Raw genomic sequence first — 18,513 nt, forward strand, 5'->3', positions numbered from 1 at the left:
GTTGTACTGAATCTTGAGTATAAATATTGTGATTCATACTACATTTTCAAAATACAAAAATATTCCAATACATACAATCATCGACACTATTGGAACTAATTAGCGGATTTGTTACTATTGGGAATTGATCATGAAATTTGAGTCAGACTTAATTTGAATCGTTTTCTTTGAAAATCCCTCAAATTATATTTGTTTGAGTAGAAATATCTTCTTCAGCTTTAATCATTCGATTGGTAGGCAGCTGTCCATCGTTTTCTGTCCAGAGCTGTACTTTTCAGTTGGATGTAGCTCTGGATCCCCAGATCTTTGGTAACTTGCTTCAGATATTGTAGCAATAAATAGTGAAAATATCGGGAATCTATTATGTGAATTCAATAAGGAATTCGGAAGTACTATAATTATCTGGAATAGTTTACGAGTATGTTGTCAGTTAATTGTTTTGAGACGGATATAATAGAAGACTATATAAACAATCTTTTACTCCCAAAATAGAATTTTTCTCGGGAGTGTCTTCTCAATAGAATAATTATTTTCTTGTAGTAATGTTGTGTTTGTAATGAATGCTTATTGAGAAATAAAATTATTATTATTATTATTATCTTTTATTTGTAAAAATTTAGGAGAAGACAGTTTTAGGCTATGCCTGTTGTCTTCTCCCAATCACATTATATTTATTATAATTATGATCTGTAATTGTCAATGAAATAAATAAATTTACATAAAATAAAATTTACTATCTCATGGGTTGTAACGAGAGTGTCCTTCCCAGTTTCCTCTCCTTCAAAATTGCGAAAGTGAATTAAAATTGGAACAAAGCGGTGTAAATAACATAATTTATAATACATACTATTGATGTGATTCAAGTATAATCAAATTGTTGTGTGTCAACACAGTTACGGATAAATCAAGCATTTCGCTCTCCAATTCAAATTTATTTTACTTATAACTAAATAATTGCATGGTTTTAATATGATTGTAGACAATCATTGCTATCTCGACTTCGTGATTCATCCTTTGCTGAATCTCCAATTATCACAAGGGAATGCAAAAATAACTCTATCAACTTCACTTATCAACTATCAATTCTTGGAAATCCCCATGAAAGTGTTCCCATAAAACTATCCAGTCAAGCTGATGGATAATAATAAAATCTATGATATTAGTTATTGTTGATTTCAATTTATTGATTCAAATATTAGTCATTGATATGATTCATAATCAAAATGTCATAATCAAACTTATCAAAGTTTAAAATCAGATTCATATAGTGTATTACAGTTACGTATTATCGAAGTGGAAACTGTTGTTATGTGAACTTAATCTTACTCTAATCGGATGGGCACGTTAAACTGTCTGTCCCGGCTGAAGTATGACAGTCGTAAGGCCCATTGACGGCTTAAATTATATATTCAGGCGGTGGGACCTTCCCGTAAGGGACTCCCCACCAACAAAAGCCATACGAATTTACTTTTTTTATCTTACTTTAAATATTTTCAAAAATTTTGAACATTCTTCAGATTTCATGTTTATTTTGGACTAAAATTTTGTAAAAACTGTACACGTAAAATTCTAACCTTATCTTGGACTGTGTCACCTATAAATTTGCAAGAAAAATAGCACAAGGACTACCTTTTTTATGTACCAATGTTATTACATTAGTCTCATTTGCATTGTAAATGAATAAAATGAATTTTATTGGACAAAATATTTGGGAACAGAGGAAGTTTTGGGCTAGCATCTGTTTCTCCATTCCGATATTGCAATTTTCTATCCTATGAATGAATAAATTATTGAATGAGACACTGGAAGTTTTAATTTCCTTGCCCTATTACCATAGGTAAGGAAAGTATTGCTTTCCGAAAAAAATTAAGGTACCCCAATTTCTAGCTTTCTATACGTTTTAAGGTCCCCTGAGTCCAAAAAAGTGGTTTTTGGGTATTGGTCTGTATGTGTGTGTGTGTGTATGAGTGTATGTGCGTCTGTGTACACGATATCTCATCTCCCAATTAACGGAGTGACTTGAAATTTGGAACTTAAGGTCCTGACACTATAAGGATCCGACACGAACAATTTCGATCAAATGCGATTCAAGATTGCGGCTAAAATGGCGAAAATATTGTCAAAAACAGGATTTCTCGCGATTTTCTCGAAAATGGCTCCAACGATTTTGATTAAATTCATACCTTAAATAGTCATTAATGAGCTCTATCAACTGCCACAAGTCTCATATCTGTAAAAATTTCAGGAGCTCCGCCCCATCTATGCAAAGTTTGATTTTATATTCTCAATTATCAGGCATCAGGCACAATTTAAACAAAAAAATGAGTGTAAAAGATTGAGCATGGGAATCTCTACAATTAATGTTTAGTAACATTTTCACCTAAAATTAAAAATAAGCTCGAAATTCGAGAAAATGTGATTATCCAATTGGAAACTGTTGATTCTATTAAATGATTCACTATGAAGAGATAGCAGACCTCATGTGTCTCCAGCGTTATTGCCCTGTCACCAGCTGGCTCAAATCTTTGAATAGTAGACGTGAGATGCGCGAGAACACTGGCGTCAGGTGATCAATTTTCATAACGGCAAGGAAAGTTGTGTGAGTGCGCCACACCAGATTTTTGTAAATTGAAGAACTGCAAGACTTAACCTATTTCGAACTTTGGTTTACGTTATCTAAATTTGGGAGAGGAATAGCACAAGGTTACCTCATTCTCCCTTTCCCTATCATTCCGATAATGTACTTATTGTATGAATGAATGGAGAATAAATAAAATGGTATCGCGTTTTATATGTCCAATCCAATCGATCAAGTCTGTATTCATTCCTTGATGATAATTATTCATACACATGTCCAATATATTATGGAAAATGATAGATTGAGACAGTAATATGGAGTGTTAGGCTAAGCTAAAGACAAGTAAAATCTTGTTTGACCATTTTGAAGTAGGGTAAGACAATCTTAGTTAAGTAAGTGACGGCGGATTTTCTAAATTTCCTACCGACAAGCCTGTCTTTCGAGTCGACTGACAATTTAAGTCGTCGTTCTCTCTGTGCGATAGGAAAGCAACAACGTTTTATCAGTCGGTATCTGGAGCATGTAAAGAGTGTTATGAGCGCGGCGTAGCGGGGCGGGGTCTCTGATGCTTCTGAGTCAAGTAATCCGAAACAGCTTAGCCTGGGTTAAGTGAAGTCAAATGGACTTAACCAGAGGAATGCGAGCTTGCATCACAAGAACCCAAGGTGCCCCCCGTTACCACCCCCCCCCATCTATTCCACCAACAGAAGCGTAGCAACAGGCATTGACACGTGTTGTCTCACTCCCAGCACTGATCACACATCATTTTTGTATCTTTGTCTCACAACAGCACGCCTCATATAAGTGTCTCACCACACATCATTTTTCTATCTTTGTCTCTCAACAACCTTATACAATCTATCTTTGTCTCTCAACAACACGCCTCCTATAAGTGTCTCATCCACATATCTTTTTCTATCTTTATCTCTCAACAACACATCTTCATACAAGCCTCTCGCTTCCTTCATCAAGACTGACACTTGCGATCAACGACAATTCACCTCCACTGTCAGCATCCATTTCAAATAGCACCAATGATTCCCATTCTATACATTAGTGACAGTTTGAAGTGAGAACAAATTGACAGTAGGACCACCAACACCTACACGTGTGTCGTCTTAATCGGAGACTAGGAGTTAATTATTATTTCTGGGAGCTTTTGTCACTGCAATTACGTGTTTCAGCCACAGAGTATGAATGTGGGATGATGGTTAGTGTGTTAAGAGATGAATAAAAACTGTCATGAGCGAGAGCGTAAGTTTTGAGAAATAATTTATAGATGAAGAATTTTCATTTGAATTTTACAATGAAATAAAAACACAAATATATCATCAAATTCTACAATTTTATTTGGTACAGGACCATGGTTCGATATGGAACGGTTCTACAACATTGACATTGACAGTGACTCAGTAGGATTTTTGAATTTTACAATTTACAGTTAGTTAGCTCCTATTTTTACTGAATTTTGCTTTTCATGTATTTGTGAATTCATATTAATTTGGCAATAAATATGATTTGATTTGATTTTTGCAAAGACAGTAGCTGGATAAAAAAAAGTCTTGACTGTATTTGAATGGAATAGAACAATTCCAATGATTCTATAATAGAATCTGTATTACAATGAATCTATATTAATTTACGAGAATATGATTTAATTTGATTTTTGCAAAGACAGTGTCTGAATAAAAAATAGTATTGACTGGATTTGAATGTAATGGAACAATTCCAATGATTCTATAATCAAATCTGTATTATAATGAATCTATATTAATTTCACGAGAATATGATTTAATTTGATTTTTGCAAAGACAGTATCTGAATGAAAAACAGTATTGACTGGATTTGAATGGAATAGAACAATTCCAATAATTCTCTAATTGAATCTGTATTACAATGAATCTATAATAATTTGGCAATAAATATGATTTAATTTGATTTTTCAAAGATCTGAATAAAAAAATAGCCTTGACTGGATTTGAATGGAATAGAACAATTCCAAAAAATTCTATAATAGAATCTGTATTACAATGAATCTATATTAATTTGGCAAAAATATGATTTGATTTTCCCAAAGACAGTATCTGAATGAAAAATAGTCTTGACTGGATTTGAATGAAATAGAACAATTCCAATAATTCTCTAATTGAATCTGTATTACAATGAATCTATAATAATTTGGCAATAAATATGATTTAATTTGATTTTTCAAAGATCTGAATAAAAAATAGTATTGACTGGATTTGAATGTAATGGAACAATTCCAATGATTCTATAATCAAATCTGTATTATAATGAATCTATATTAATTTCACGAGAATATGATTTAATTTGATTTTTGCAAAGACAGTATCTGAATAACGAATAGTCTTGACTGGATTTGAATGGAATAGAACAATTCCAATAATTCTCTAATTGAATCTGTATTACAATGAATCTATAATAATTTGGCAATAAATATGATTTAATTTGATTTTTCAAAGATCTGAATAAAAAAATAGCCTTGACTGGATTTGAATGGAATAGAACAATACCAAAAAATTCTATAATAGAATCTGTATTACAATGAATCTATATTAATTTGGCAGAAGTATGATTTGATTTTCCCAAAGACAGTATCTGAATGAAAAATAGTCTTGACTGGATTTGAATGAAATAGAACAATTCCAAAAATTCTATAATTAAATCTGTATTACAATGAATCTATATCAATTTGGCAATAAATGTGATTTGATTTAGTTTTTGCAAAAACAGTAGCTGAATAAAAAATAGTCTTGACTAGATTTGAATGGGATAGATCAATTCCTATTGAATGAACACGATAATATTTTGAAAATATATACTAGATTGAGGAGAAAATAATGTAGGTAACAAAGAAGCTGCCATATCAATAATAATAATAAATATCGAGTGACCTGGCTGGCTCAGGTCTGGTGTCAGAGTTTTCAGGTCGCAACTGATCAATTTCAGGGCCTCTGACATGACCTAACGACTGCTTTTTTTTAGGCAGCCATATCAATGATATGATTTGAGGAGCTGGTTGATCCAATAACTTGAGTGGGCTTGATAATACTAGATGCTATCGAAAAGGCTACACTAGAATACTGGCGTTACATTAGAAATTAACTAGGCCTATATTTTTATTTAGGAATGCTTTATTGTATTTTCCAACTTGATAACCTTTCAATAAAACGTTACATTTCGCAACGAAATGCTCCAAGTTCAATTCAATTCAATTTATTTTTACACACACATACAAGTTTGATACAGAGATTAATAAAATGAATACATGCGAACAACAACAACAATACACATTAAAGCAAAAAAAGAAAGTGGTGCAAAAAAAGGGTGGAAGATTGAAGGGGTTTTCCAACTATGGATATCCATGAAAACCTTCAATCCTTGAGAAGGTAAAACAATTATCAGCGAAAGTAAATAGAAGTCAGTAAATTCAAAATGGAATCAGCTTCTTTATAGTATTATAGAATTTAATGATGTATTTGGGATAGTATTTATGATGTACTTATGATGGATAGGTCAAGCAAATTTATAATATTTTGATGATTCGATTTAGTTAGTAGACTACAGTACTTAGTCTCTTCTAGAAAGATCATTTATGAAGACTTTCAGTGTAAATTCCTGATGATACTATTTCTCAGAATATAAGAGCCAAGTGGGCGTAGGATTCTATCAAGTGTGTGTGTAAAGTATAGTGTAAAACTCCGCAAAGATTGCTGATTCGTTTTGGATCTAGGGAGGGTTGAATTTCTTGAAAGAATTATCCAGATTTGGAGCCGAAAGTCACCGGTGGAGCCCCATAAATCGGCTGCAAGTTGTAATCAGTCTGATACCTCCCTTTATAACATACAGAGACAGACCGGCTGGAACAATTTTCTTGGAGACTCTGAAAATTAGAAGATAGAGAACCGCAGTTGTTTACCGAATACCTTCCGAATTCTGTTGTATATTTAATGAGGCAATCGCAGGGTAGACGCTCGTCTTAGACGCGACTTAGGCCTACAAATCATTCTGTGGAATCCATTTCAAAATTGCAGGTCCACGCCCTTGGGGCCGCACAATAATCCCTTCGGCTAGAAAACGTTTTTTCAAACCTGAGTCAATCCCGAGGCAGGTAGAGAAACAGCGGGGAGCTTCCCTATGAAGCGGCTAACTGCGGATTTTCAACTAAGAACTATCCTGCCAGATACTTATAAAAACTGACCTCCAATCTCTTTGACTTTTTTCGATCATTGGAGAAGGTCAGAGTTGTAATTCCTAGATATGTACAGTTATAATTCTTCGGCACTATCAACTAGCTAGGATAAAAAACGGGGATGTTTTTTGGAAATTATCTAATACATAATTAAGGTTGTGAAGTGGATGATGACAACTAATCATAGCTATAATACACGAAGTGGGTGAGCATTCCAAGAGCTTCAAATTAAACTATCCAAGATATTTATGACGATTCTTAAAAACAATTTTCAGCCACAAAGCAAGAAACACAGAGTACAAAGAACGACCTAATCAGAAAGATTCCAGTAACGTTACAAAGATAACAGGGCTACTAAAGTTTGATTCGTTAAAGACGCTCTCAAGAATCATTTATGGATATGACCCCAAGTATTTCTTAGTAAATTCAAAGATGCGTACAGACTTATGAACCACAAACACGCGGATTTCGAATAGAAATAGTATTGATGATCTGAGCAGTTGCTATATTATCTATATAATAAGAGAGAGTAGGGTTGTGTTTGTTCGTGTGTTCGTTTGTTCGTTTGTTCGCATCAAAACATGTCAACTTGTGGATTGCATACCGGAAAAACGGGAATGATTTAGATCTCCAAATTTTGAACATAGATTCTAAAAATATCAATCTCGTGCACCTGGAAGCCCAAATTTCAATTTTCCTTCTAGATTTTTCAGAATTAATGTTCAAATTCATGTATGCTACCGTAGGCTACATGAAGTTTCATAGCCTAAATTGTGTCTATTTATGAGCAGGTTATAAGACTAATATTTACGAATGTCTATGTATGTAGCGCAGCGGTAAAAGGCCTGCTTACGGAGCGATGGTTCCTCGGTTCGAATCCCCGAGGCTTCCCATTTTTTTCCCTCGAAACGTATTATTATCAATTATTTTTTGAAGGAGTTTGTTTTCATTACTATTGAACTTGGATTTTATCAAATAATTATTTTTAATGTAAAATTTTGCCAACAGTACAAATGAATTGGACATAGTCTTCATGCTGTAGGCCTATAATTGAATTTCATAAGAAAACATGAATAGATCACAATAAAATAAGAAATAATTTATATTCTTCAGTTATAATGTACTATCAGACACGAATTCCCAGTGAAACGAGTATTTTAGGTATTTTGTTTGGAATTGGGAAAACAAAAGGCTGCCTGATTCAAATTGAGGAGGATCCTAATCGAACTAAAATTTATTGATGTATTGGAAAAATCAATATGATTCTGTGAGGTTTCCAAGTATTATGTATTCTTCAGTTTTCTATACTATAATAAAGGAAAGAACTGGCTTATACACGTAAGGAATAGGGAATTATGTTTGACGCATCATCACGTCTGAAATATACTCAACTGATTAATTTGAAATTTTGCATATAGACTCTTCATCAACCGAGGATGGTTATAGGTCTATTTTCAAATTTCGATTTTTTATTACATCAAGTTTTCATTTTGCAGTTTTAAAATAGACCCTTGCGAAGCACGGGTTACCTACTAGTAATTGATATAATATAATCAATCAAATGATATACTGTACATTCATTCACTATTGGTCAAGCAAGTCGTATCTCATTGAGCTTTTGGTTTTGATCGATGCTACGAATCAACTGGTAATAATGAAAACATTAGGATGTCATCGTGCTGTATCTTCATGTTCACCATTGTTCCCACTCCTGTTCTTTACAATAAGTTTGTGTGTAAAAACATGTGCTACGAAAACGCTCATTCTAATTTTCATCAGCTGATGCTATGCTTATTATATCAGTACAGAAACAGTAGGATACATATATAATAAGCATATCTTCAGCCGATGAAAAGCGAAATACGTGAATCCGTGGCTCATAAGTCTGTACGCACATCCTATTATATTAAGTGAGCAATTTCTGTATTTTTATATATTTATATATGGTTATTTATGTTCAACGGATCTCGGAAGCGGCTATAACGATTTTCACAAAATTTGGAACATAGTAGGTTTATGATATAAAAATTCGATTGCACTAGGTCTCATCCTTGGGAAAACTCGCATGAACGACTTTCATCCTTTGCTGAAACAGCTGTGGATATTAAAAAAGTGAGTGAGCGAGTATGTGAAAAATTAAACATCGCATCCCCGAAATTCATAAAATGACATATAGCCAGCTGTGAAATATAAACACGATCATTTTAGAAAATTGTGTTCTGTTTATCAATAAATGAAAATAACGAGCGAAGCTCGGTGCCCCGGTATTTAATAGTGAAGTAAATTAGGTAGTCAAAAAATTCCCTTCTCAATTTCATCCAATCTAGTATATTAGTACTGATTTTTATGTCATGACTAATGAATGATTACTTTCAATAACTTATTTTAATAATTTCCTTATCTCAAAGAAATTTGACCTTGAAGTCTGACCTTGAAGAGTAAGATTATATCTCCTATTGAAGGATGGATAACGAATTCAGTTAAAACACCTGCAATCTTCAAAATTGGTCCATCATCACATTTCCTGACAAAAATTTAAATTTTCCACCAATCGATAGAATTCTGATTAATAGTATTGACACATTGTTGGTGCTGCAACAGGCCGCCCCACAAAAACAGCAGAGCTAATGGGGACAATGTCGGATAAGAGATGATACAAACTGAATAGTGATTTATTTGATCTTTACTTTATTGGCCGAGTCAAATTGAAGTCCGAGACCAGAGTGAGAGAGAGTTAGAGAGAGAGTGAGAGGGTGAGTGAGTGAGAGTGTGAGAGTGAGCAGTGAGCCGTTCAGTGGCGGCTCTGTCTAATAATCGACTCTAATAATCGATTTAACAATCGCCGGTCATCTTTGATTGAGTGATCGATCGCGTTATCAATCGACAAAACAGAATTCCATCGGCGTCGGTTGTATTACAAGCAGCTAATAAAAAGCCCAGCGCGCAATCACTTCTCATCCGTGTTACTAACTACTTGACTGCTCCAGTTGCTCTGATCCCGATCGTCCCGTCAATTGACGGCTACAAATCATCATAGAAGATTATTTTCGAGAAGTAGATGAACGAGCAATCTTGTTGATGCATTCTCAACATCAATGAAGTTCCAATAATCATTTGAATATCTCACTGACTATTATGATCGGAGAGTATTGAATGAGTGTAGTATAGAGTTTTGTCTTGGTGTTTTGTCGAGTAAATAATTATGGTATATAGTGAGGTCCACGTTATAATGGCAGTATTTGATTAACACTGGTGTTGCTGTCCTTGTCTATCATTCGATTGACAGATATCGTGACAGCTATCCATTTCTGCAACGTTGCCAAATCGGTTTTTAACGATACAGAAATTTAATATAGATTAGCAAAATATTTGATCTCAATCATGGAAATTCATTATTAAATCATTGGAAAATATATTCTATTGACGAAAAATATATAATTTAAATGTAGGAATTCAGGGCTACTTTCTTGTATTTATAAAATAGAACTATAGTACCCTTTAAAAATGTTAAAATAATAAACAATATTTTTTTTTAAAGCGTACTATAATTCTTTTTCACAAAGATATAATTGATTATTTTCAACTAGAATGAAGACAGTCAAATCAGATCAATCTGACTGAATCTGAATCTGATATACACCATCAGTCAGTTACATTAGTTTTCTATTACTCTTAATTTCACATGTTTTGTATTTTTTTCACGCAGAATAAAGTCAAATTTATTATTATTTACATCAGATACTCCGGAATTTGTTATTTTCTAGAGAAGGCAGTAGAGGGAGAGAATTAACAACGCTGTTCTCCTATCTTTCTCCACTGCTATTATAAAGTGGACCTCACTATAGTATAGAGTTTTGACTGATTTATTTTGTCTAGTTCTGTATAGTATACATTAGAGTAATTATTTTGCCTTACAAGGAATTGAAATACAAAACACCAACACTGCAACAAAGTAAAGTATGTGATAGTACAATTATTATTGAGATTTACGGCAAACCTACACAATAACAGACGGATGTATGCAGTCAGATGGATGCTAATCAAAACTCTGCAGACGTCTGTGTAACATTTCATAACCTGAGAAGGGATCTTTCCCTGTCTTTCTGCATACGTCTGTCAGTTGCATTGTGCGTTCGCCTTCAGAGTATGCAACACGACAAATTAAAGCTCAATGAAATATGTACCTCCATTCAATTGTGGTTTTTTTCTGTGCAGAACCAAGCGCTAGCTCTGATAACGCCGCGAGAGAGAAGCTGTGAGCCTGCTTCTCCAGCCCACGTGCAGAGCAGTCCCGTAATGCCGCCTCCGGCCTCTTCACCGCCTCCACCGCCCCCGGGACGAGGGGATGATGACGCCTCCAGCTAACACTGGTAAGTCAAATGTCAAACTCACACCAAAAACTTTTTTTATTTATTTATTGATACATGTCATAAGCTATTCCATTTCTACTGTTGTAATAGGCTCTGTTTCTTGAATCTTATACTATTAAACGAGCAATTTCTGTTTATATGTTTGGATGTTTAGAAGTTTGTATGTTTGTATTTCACCGGATCTTGAAAACGGCTCTAACGATTCTCACGAAATTCAGAACATAGTAGGTTTATAACATAAAAATTCAATTGCACTAGGTCTCATCGCTGGGAAAACTCGCTGAAGGACATTAAAAGGATAATTATTATTCATCCTTGGAAAAACAGCTGCTAATAATTTTTTGATGATGGAAGTCAGTGAGCGAGTTCATGTGTGTGAGACTGTGTCAAAATTATGACTTTTTGAACTTTTGTAATCATTCTATCAGGTACTTGGTACCGGTTGCAAAAATACAGGTTACTTTCAATCCTGATTGATTCCAGTAGATCCATCTTTTTAAAATGGTCTTCTCTGATTTGGTTCACGTGAAATTTATCAGGATTAAAATTTAACCGGCTTTTGTGCAACCGAGCCTTTGTGAAGGAAATTTTTGCATTTCTCTGGGAATTAATATCAATTTACTGTGATTAGATAGAACATTACTAAACTATGAATGTTATTATAATTTTTTTTTCGTAATAATTTTTTTATGCTTTTGTACTCCAGAGCGAAGCTCGGTCCCTGATATTGTTCTCTAATGTATTAATCTATCTATTTTATTTACACATGCACAAAATCAAAACAATGATTGGGAGAAAAACAGCAGAATTAATCCAAAACTATCTCTCTCCTGAATTTAAATAGTTGATGAGCCACTTTGAATGAGTTTATGGTGCCAATTCCTTATAATTTGACAAAAATTTACCGTCCAAAAATATGAACACTGAAAATTTCGAATCTGGGTTAACAATATCAAAAAATAAGTATTCAACTACAAAATTCATTTATAAATTGAAAATATGAATTAAAAATATTATACTTTAAATACATTATAGCTGAAACTAAATATAATCACAGTAAGTTGATCTGTAATTAAGTTCAATATTGATAAACTAAAAGTACATATCGACAAAATGATAGTTTATTATGTTGATCTCTTCTCAAGTTTGAGTTTACCAGAGATTGGCCTTGGTGTTACAACGGAAACCGTATTATCGTTATTTAAATAAGTTTTAGTTGTGATAGCTTCAATTCTTGCTCAAATATTCAAATTTGTAATCACAGTCATGTTCTTCAAGAACATATATAGATGTTATTTACAATCAATATTATAACTTGGAACATATAACATTATACAAACTATGATAAGTATTAATAGAGATTATTACATACATCGCTTCCTCCGATATCCAACCAAAAATATTGTTTGAAAAGGAATATGAAAGGAGTCAAGAGTGGATGAATAAAGGTTTCGTGTATGAACGCGGTTATCGAGAAATAAGATGGTTTTATCGACCCTAAGCACACTATTTCCTCAAATATTATCTATGTTTATTAATAAATATTTATTCGGAAATAGTCTATGCTGTTATACACCTACATTGGCCCATATGAATAAAGTTGAGCATTTGATTATACTTCTAAAATATGGAGCATTTGCTTATACTTCTAAAATATGAGGCATTTGCTTCATTTTCTATTGCTCATGCTCATCAAAAAAATAGTTTGAGCATTTGCTCAAAAGTAAAAGCTTTTGCTCAAAATTGAATGAATAAAGTAGAGCATTTGCTCAAAATTGAATGAATAAACTAGAGCATTTGCTCAACTTTTGAAGCGAATGCTTCAAAAAAGGTGAGTCTAGTCTAGAGCAGCTTATCACCTTCTGCTCATAGTAAAATGGCTCAACTAATTCGTATGAGGAAGAGGAAACTATACCAGATACGATCACAACCAATAGTTGAGAACTATAAAACTCTTTTCAGATTCAACCATGATATATATCCAATATCCCTACAAAAGAAAGTACAAACGATTCACCTGTTATAAAGATAGACATCACAAAATAGGAAATAGGCTTTAAGAAGAGAGAGGTGTAGACGATTATAAGAAGGCTATTGTATTATAGGATATCTTGAAGATTATTATAGAGGTGAATTTTTTCACGCTATTATTTCAAAATCTAAACTCACTAACATAAAACTCTATCATAAATAGAAAACAGAGCAGACGACGCAAACACAAGCGGTGCACCTTACTTGCATATTTAGCGCTTCCGTGAGCTATAAAACAAATTAAGGCTACAAAAGCAAATCAGCTGATGAAAAATCTTTAAAATACGTGAGCATTCGCTCCAGAGTTCAGGAGCATAAGTTAAGAGTATAAGGTAAAGCTTATTCATATCAAAATGAGCAAATGCTTTTGCTTCTACCTTTTGCTCATGAGCTTTTGCTCTTCCTCATTAGCATTTGCTCTGGTTTTATTCATATGGGCCATTGTTTCTACTATTAGTGGAATAGGCAGTTAATGCTTATTGGCTCCACACGTTTAAATGTATGATTATTATTGTTCGTAAACTATCTTTGTACTCTATGCGGATACTCAGGGCGTTTATCACATAATTAGGGTGACTTTTTGACTTTTTCTGTCAAAATGTGAGATTATCTTCTTTCCACTGATTGTTCGGCAATATTCGAATAACATGTACTGTAACTCTCAATTCTACCACTAGGTGGCAGCTGTTATTGGCTAGTATGTTTCAACTCCGCCCACTCTCTCTCCTGATTGGTCAACTATTCGAAGTACATTGTAACTCTCTATTCAGCCACTAGATGGCAGCACATAGTTGGTCATATATTTATTGAATCTGTAGAGTTTATTTCAAAGTTCTCATTCTACGTACAATATGTTGTGCACTATTGAACCGGTATATTACTGATTCTATCCCTTAATTCCGCCCATTTTCCTCAGAAGAAGAGGAAGAGGAATTTCTTATTATTATTTTTCCCTGCTCGTTGTTATCTTCTCTCTCTTTTCTTTTCCTCTTGATCTGGTTCTCAAGTTTGTTCATCATCATCATCATCATCATCATCATCATCATCATCATCATCATCATCATCATCATCATCATCATCCATCATCGTCATCATCATCACCATCATCATCATCATATTCTTCTTCTTCTTCTTCTTCTTTCTTCTTCTTCTTCTTCTTCTTCTTCTTCTTCTTCCTTCTTTTTCTTCTCATCTTCTTCTTCTCTTCTCCTTCTTCTTCTTCTTCTTATTCTTCTCCATCTTCTTATTCTTCTCCATCTTCTTCTTCTTCTTCTTCTTCTTCTTCTTCTTCTTCTTCATCATCTTCATCCACTTCTTCCACTTTTTCCACTTTATCTTCATCAGCTTTTCCATCTCCTTCTCCTACTTAATCACCATCTTCTTTATCATATTCATTTCATTCACGATTTCTCCTTGCATCGCGCATGTCTTCTTCTTTTCCTTCTTCTCCTTCTTCTTCTTCTTCATCATCTTCATCCACTTCTTCCACTTTTTCCACTTTATCTTCATCAGCTTTTCCATCTCCTTCTCCTACTTAATCACCATCTTCTTTATCATATCCATTTCATTCACGATTTCTCCTTGCATCGCGCATGTCTTCTTCTTTTCCTTCTTCTCCTTCTTCTTCTTCTTCTTCATCTCCATCATCTTCATCCACTTCTTCCACTTTTTCCACTTTATCTCTCAGCTTTTCCATCTCCTTCTCCTACTTAATCTCCATCTTCTTTCTCATATCCATTTCATTCATGAATTCTCCTTGCATGTCTTCTTCTTTTCCTTCTTCTCCTTCTTCTTCTTCTTCTTCTTCTTCTTCTTCTTCATCTCCATCATCTTCATCAACTTCTTCCACTTTTTCCACTTTATCTTCATCATCTTTCCCTTCTTCTTCTCCTACTTAATCTCCATCTTCTTTCTCATCTTCTTTTTCATCCATCATATTCCTCGTAAGATCGCGCATGTCGCGCAGACGTCTGCGTTTAACGCTCAACAAACCGTGGTAACAGGCGTGAACATTCGGCTATGCGTGATTTACTGGCGTGGAAATCCGATTTGATGCTGGCTCATCCAAGCAGGCATCGATGAGCAGGTGATGTCTATCAGATTGGTTCAGGCTTATTAGGAAGGTTTCTTTGCAGATCATCCATAATCAATAATTCTTGCACCCAGTACTTGTCTCTAGAGGGTAAACTACAAGTATAGTATATAGAATATCTATATACTATCCTTAGGTCAACTATACTTTCATGGTGTGGAAGTGGACAAGGAAAATCTCTATTAGTCGGTGCAAATGTTGATAAATTGAATACTAGGAGCATCCTATCAGATATTTCTTTCACTGATACTCCCAGTAGAAGTAGCTTACAAAATTGCTTGCATACCAGCTCGTTTTTCTTGTGAACTATTCTAATGGTAGACCTAGCTCAAGAATAGTATTTGAATGGACTTAAAATGTTGTCAAAAATCCACTTTAATTGAATAAAAAATAATATTATACATGAGCTTACTTTAGTGTGTGCTCACACATCATCAGCACACACTAAAGCATGCTCCTGTAAAATATTAATTTTTATTTAATCAAAGTGGATTCTTGACAACATTTCAAGTCTAATCAATTATGGAAAAGTTCCACAACATTTAGGCTAGTTACATCCACATCGATTTTTGGTCGTACGATATTTTACCGTCCTTATAAATTCTATTAGATTGAACAGATGATTTCAAACATATGTTTGCCAAGTTCCGTTTAATCTGATAGAATTCATAGTGACGGTAAAATATCGTACGACCAAAAATCGATGTGTATGTACTAGCCTAACATTCACGCTACAAACTTAATTCAAAATAGTATATAGAGCATCCTTAGATCTAGCTAGCTCATGTAATATCCATTACACATTTACAAGCGATTACACTCACTTTGATCACATATCAAATATATCGTTACGTTAATCTTATATATTTCATGGTAGAGTGTGTTGGTGCTTCAACAGCCTCCATCTAACGAATCTAATACCTTATATTCACCATTGGGTTTCTAGTTATTATCAAAGACAATAGAGAATCTTTATTCTTCAAATAATGAAGAATCATTGTCTCTTATATCATATAGAACACGAAAAAAATCAAATATCCTTTCATGTTTTTTCGCTGATTATAAGTTGGATTATGTACTATTTAGAGATGACGAAAACAGTTGAGACAATAGATAAGACAATTTTCGATAAATGATATTAAAAAATGGCTTTTATCAATAGATGAGATCGAGAACCAATTAAAAAAAATCAGTCAAATCCACAATTCAAACTGGCAACTTGCAACTATTGAGGCATTCAATATAAATTGAACATATTATTTGGGTACTGTACATTTTGAATGAAAAAGACTAAGAAATTGTCAAAAAACCACTGATTTATTGATAATTGAAAAGACCGGTTTCGGTTATTACACCATTGTCAATCTCTGATAAAGTTTAGTTCAATCTCTGAATAGAGTTTATCAGAGATTGAGAATGGTGTAATAACCGAAACCGGTCTTTCTAATTATCAATAATCAGTGGTTTTTTGACAATTTCTAGTCTTTTCATTCAATATGAATATTACCACAATATCAACTTCTCACTACACAAAAAATACTGTACTTTAATTATATCAACTTGGAAATCATAAACAGAACAAAATCAAAATGTTAAAGTAATAACGTAGAAGGTACGGAACGAACTCTTCTCTTTTAGGTAAAGTTTGTTTGTTATCAGCTCATATCATCCATACTTCATACTTATTTACATTCACTCATCTCTCCATTATTCATCATCCATCTCTCCATTATTGTAGCATTCATCTATCATTAAGTACTTCCATCATATTACATTTTTCTCACTATAATTCCACTTCCAGAGTATATTTTAATATATTTGCTCTTAGTTTTCATGAACTTTTGCATCGGAGTTTAGTACTAGATTTTTGTTTCTCTTTTCAATCAATTGCAACCCTACCCTAAGTTCTGTTGCTAGCATAGTGTTTATTTTTACTCATCTTACGTATTTTGTTTAAAACAAAAATAATTAAAGATTTTATTATTTATTTTTTATTTATTTACAATTCAAATGACACTAATGTAATAACATTGAAAGATAAAATAAAAGATGATCCTTGTGCTATTTTTCTTTCAAATTTATAGGTGAAAAAGTCCGAAATAAGGTTAGAATTTCACGTGTACAATTTTTATGAAATTTCAGTTCAAAACAAAAATGAAAACTATAAATTTTGAATTTGGATGGCTTGAATTCATAAATCAATTAGAAATATTCCACTCAATTACCACTCTTGTAACGAATAATATTGAGTTATTTAAGAAAATTGGGAACCATTCAAGCAAAACAAACTCGTAAACACTAAAGCTCAGCTGATTGCTCTTTGATGTCATCTCCCACATAGAAATTTCTCGGGAGTGTCTTTCTCAGTAAATTTAGAGATTATATTTGGAATATATATTTATTCTTACGTAATAAATGTTTCATGCTTTTGTACTCCAGAGCGAAGCTCGGTCCCCGATATTCTCAACTAAGTATCTATCCCCTACTTTGTATCTATCTATACTCTTCCAAGTATATCTCATCTATATCTCCACTAAGTATGTATATCCTACATCAATCGAATTAATTTCTTGTTAGTTACTATTGGATTATTAGCAAATGATGCAGAGATAGGTGAGAGATGAGGCTAATTGCTGCAACACTTGGATGTTCTTCTTGGTTGAATGCTGAGTGGCGGGGTAGTGTTAGGATCCAGACATGAGGGTGGATTAGAACGGTTCTGCATATAAATTGAATCTTCCGGGGGATTCTGTGTCAGATTAGTCCTCGCTCTGTGATCAGCATAAGCTGGCTTAATCTGCGTCTCAACACCCGCAACCAACTACCAAAAGTACTGTCACGTCTTCTGTTACTTTTATGTGGGTTCAGGAAATTATTGAAATTTTAAATTACAAAAATTGTTTTTCTTAGCACTTCAGTCACTTTTATGAGTTCTCCATGATTGAATCTGCAGCCACTTTTGTGTGAATTCGGAAACTATTGAATTTTCCATGTAGAAATATTAATTTTCCTCCACCTACTGTCTAAAGTACTTACTTTACTCCCTGAAACCTAATACTTAAGTGTCACTTTTTCGCTCTCGGTAGTAAAAAACAGAAAGCTCCCTAGGGAGTAAAAGTGACTCCATTTAAATAACATGGGGAGCATCTCTATTTTGAAACTTACACTGTAATAGGTTAGAAGGTCTAAGCTCAGATGAGAAAGCATAATAGAGGTGTCTGTCATTGAG

General features: G+C 33.5%; 1 protein-coding gene across 1 annotated transcript in view; it reads left to right on the forward strand.

Moving 5' to 3' along the window:
- LOC111043549 overlaps positions 1-18,513 on the forward strand; it is a gene marked incomplete in the record, with an annotated part of 119,682 nt that overhangs the window by 45,267 nt on the left and 55,902 nt on the right. The window contains 1 exon segment of the mRNA XM_039419468.1: positions 11,007-11,152. Coding sequence (XP_039275402.1) covers positions 11,007-11,152 — 146 coding nt within the window.

The sequence above is a fragment of the Nilaparvata lugens genome, chromosome 1 (assembly GCF_014356525.2).
Source record: "Nilaparvata lugens isolate BPH chromosome 1, ASM1435652v1, whole genome shotgun sequence".
Taxonomy (NCBI): domain Eukaryota; kingdom Metazoa; phylum Arthropoda; class Insecta; order Hemiptera; family Delphacidae; genus Nilaparvata; species Nilaparvata lugens.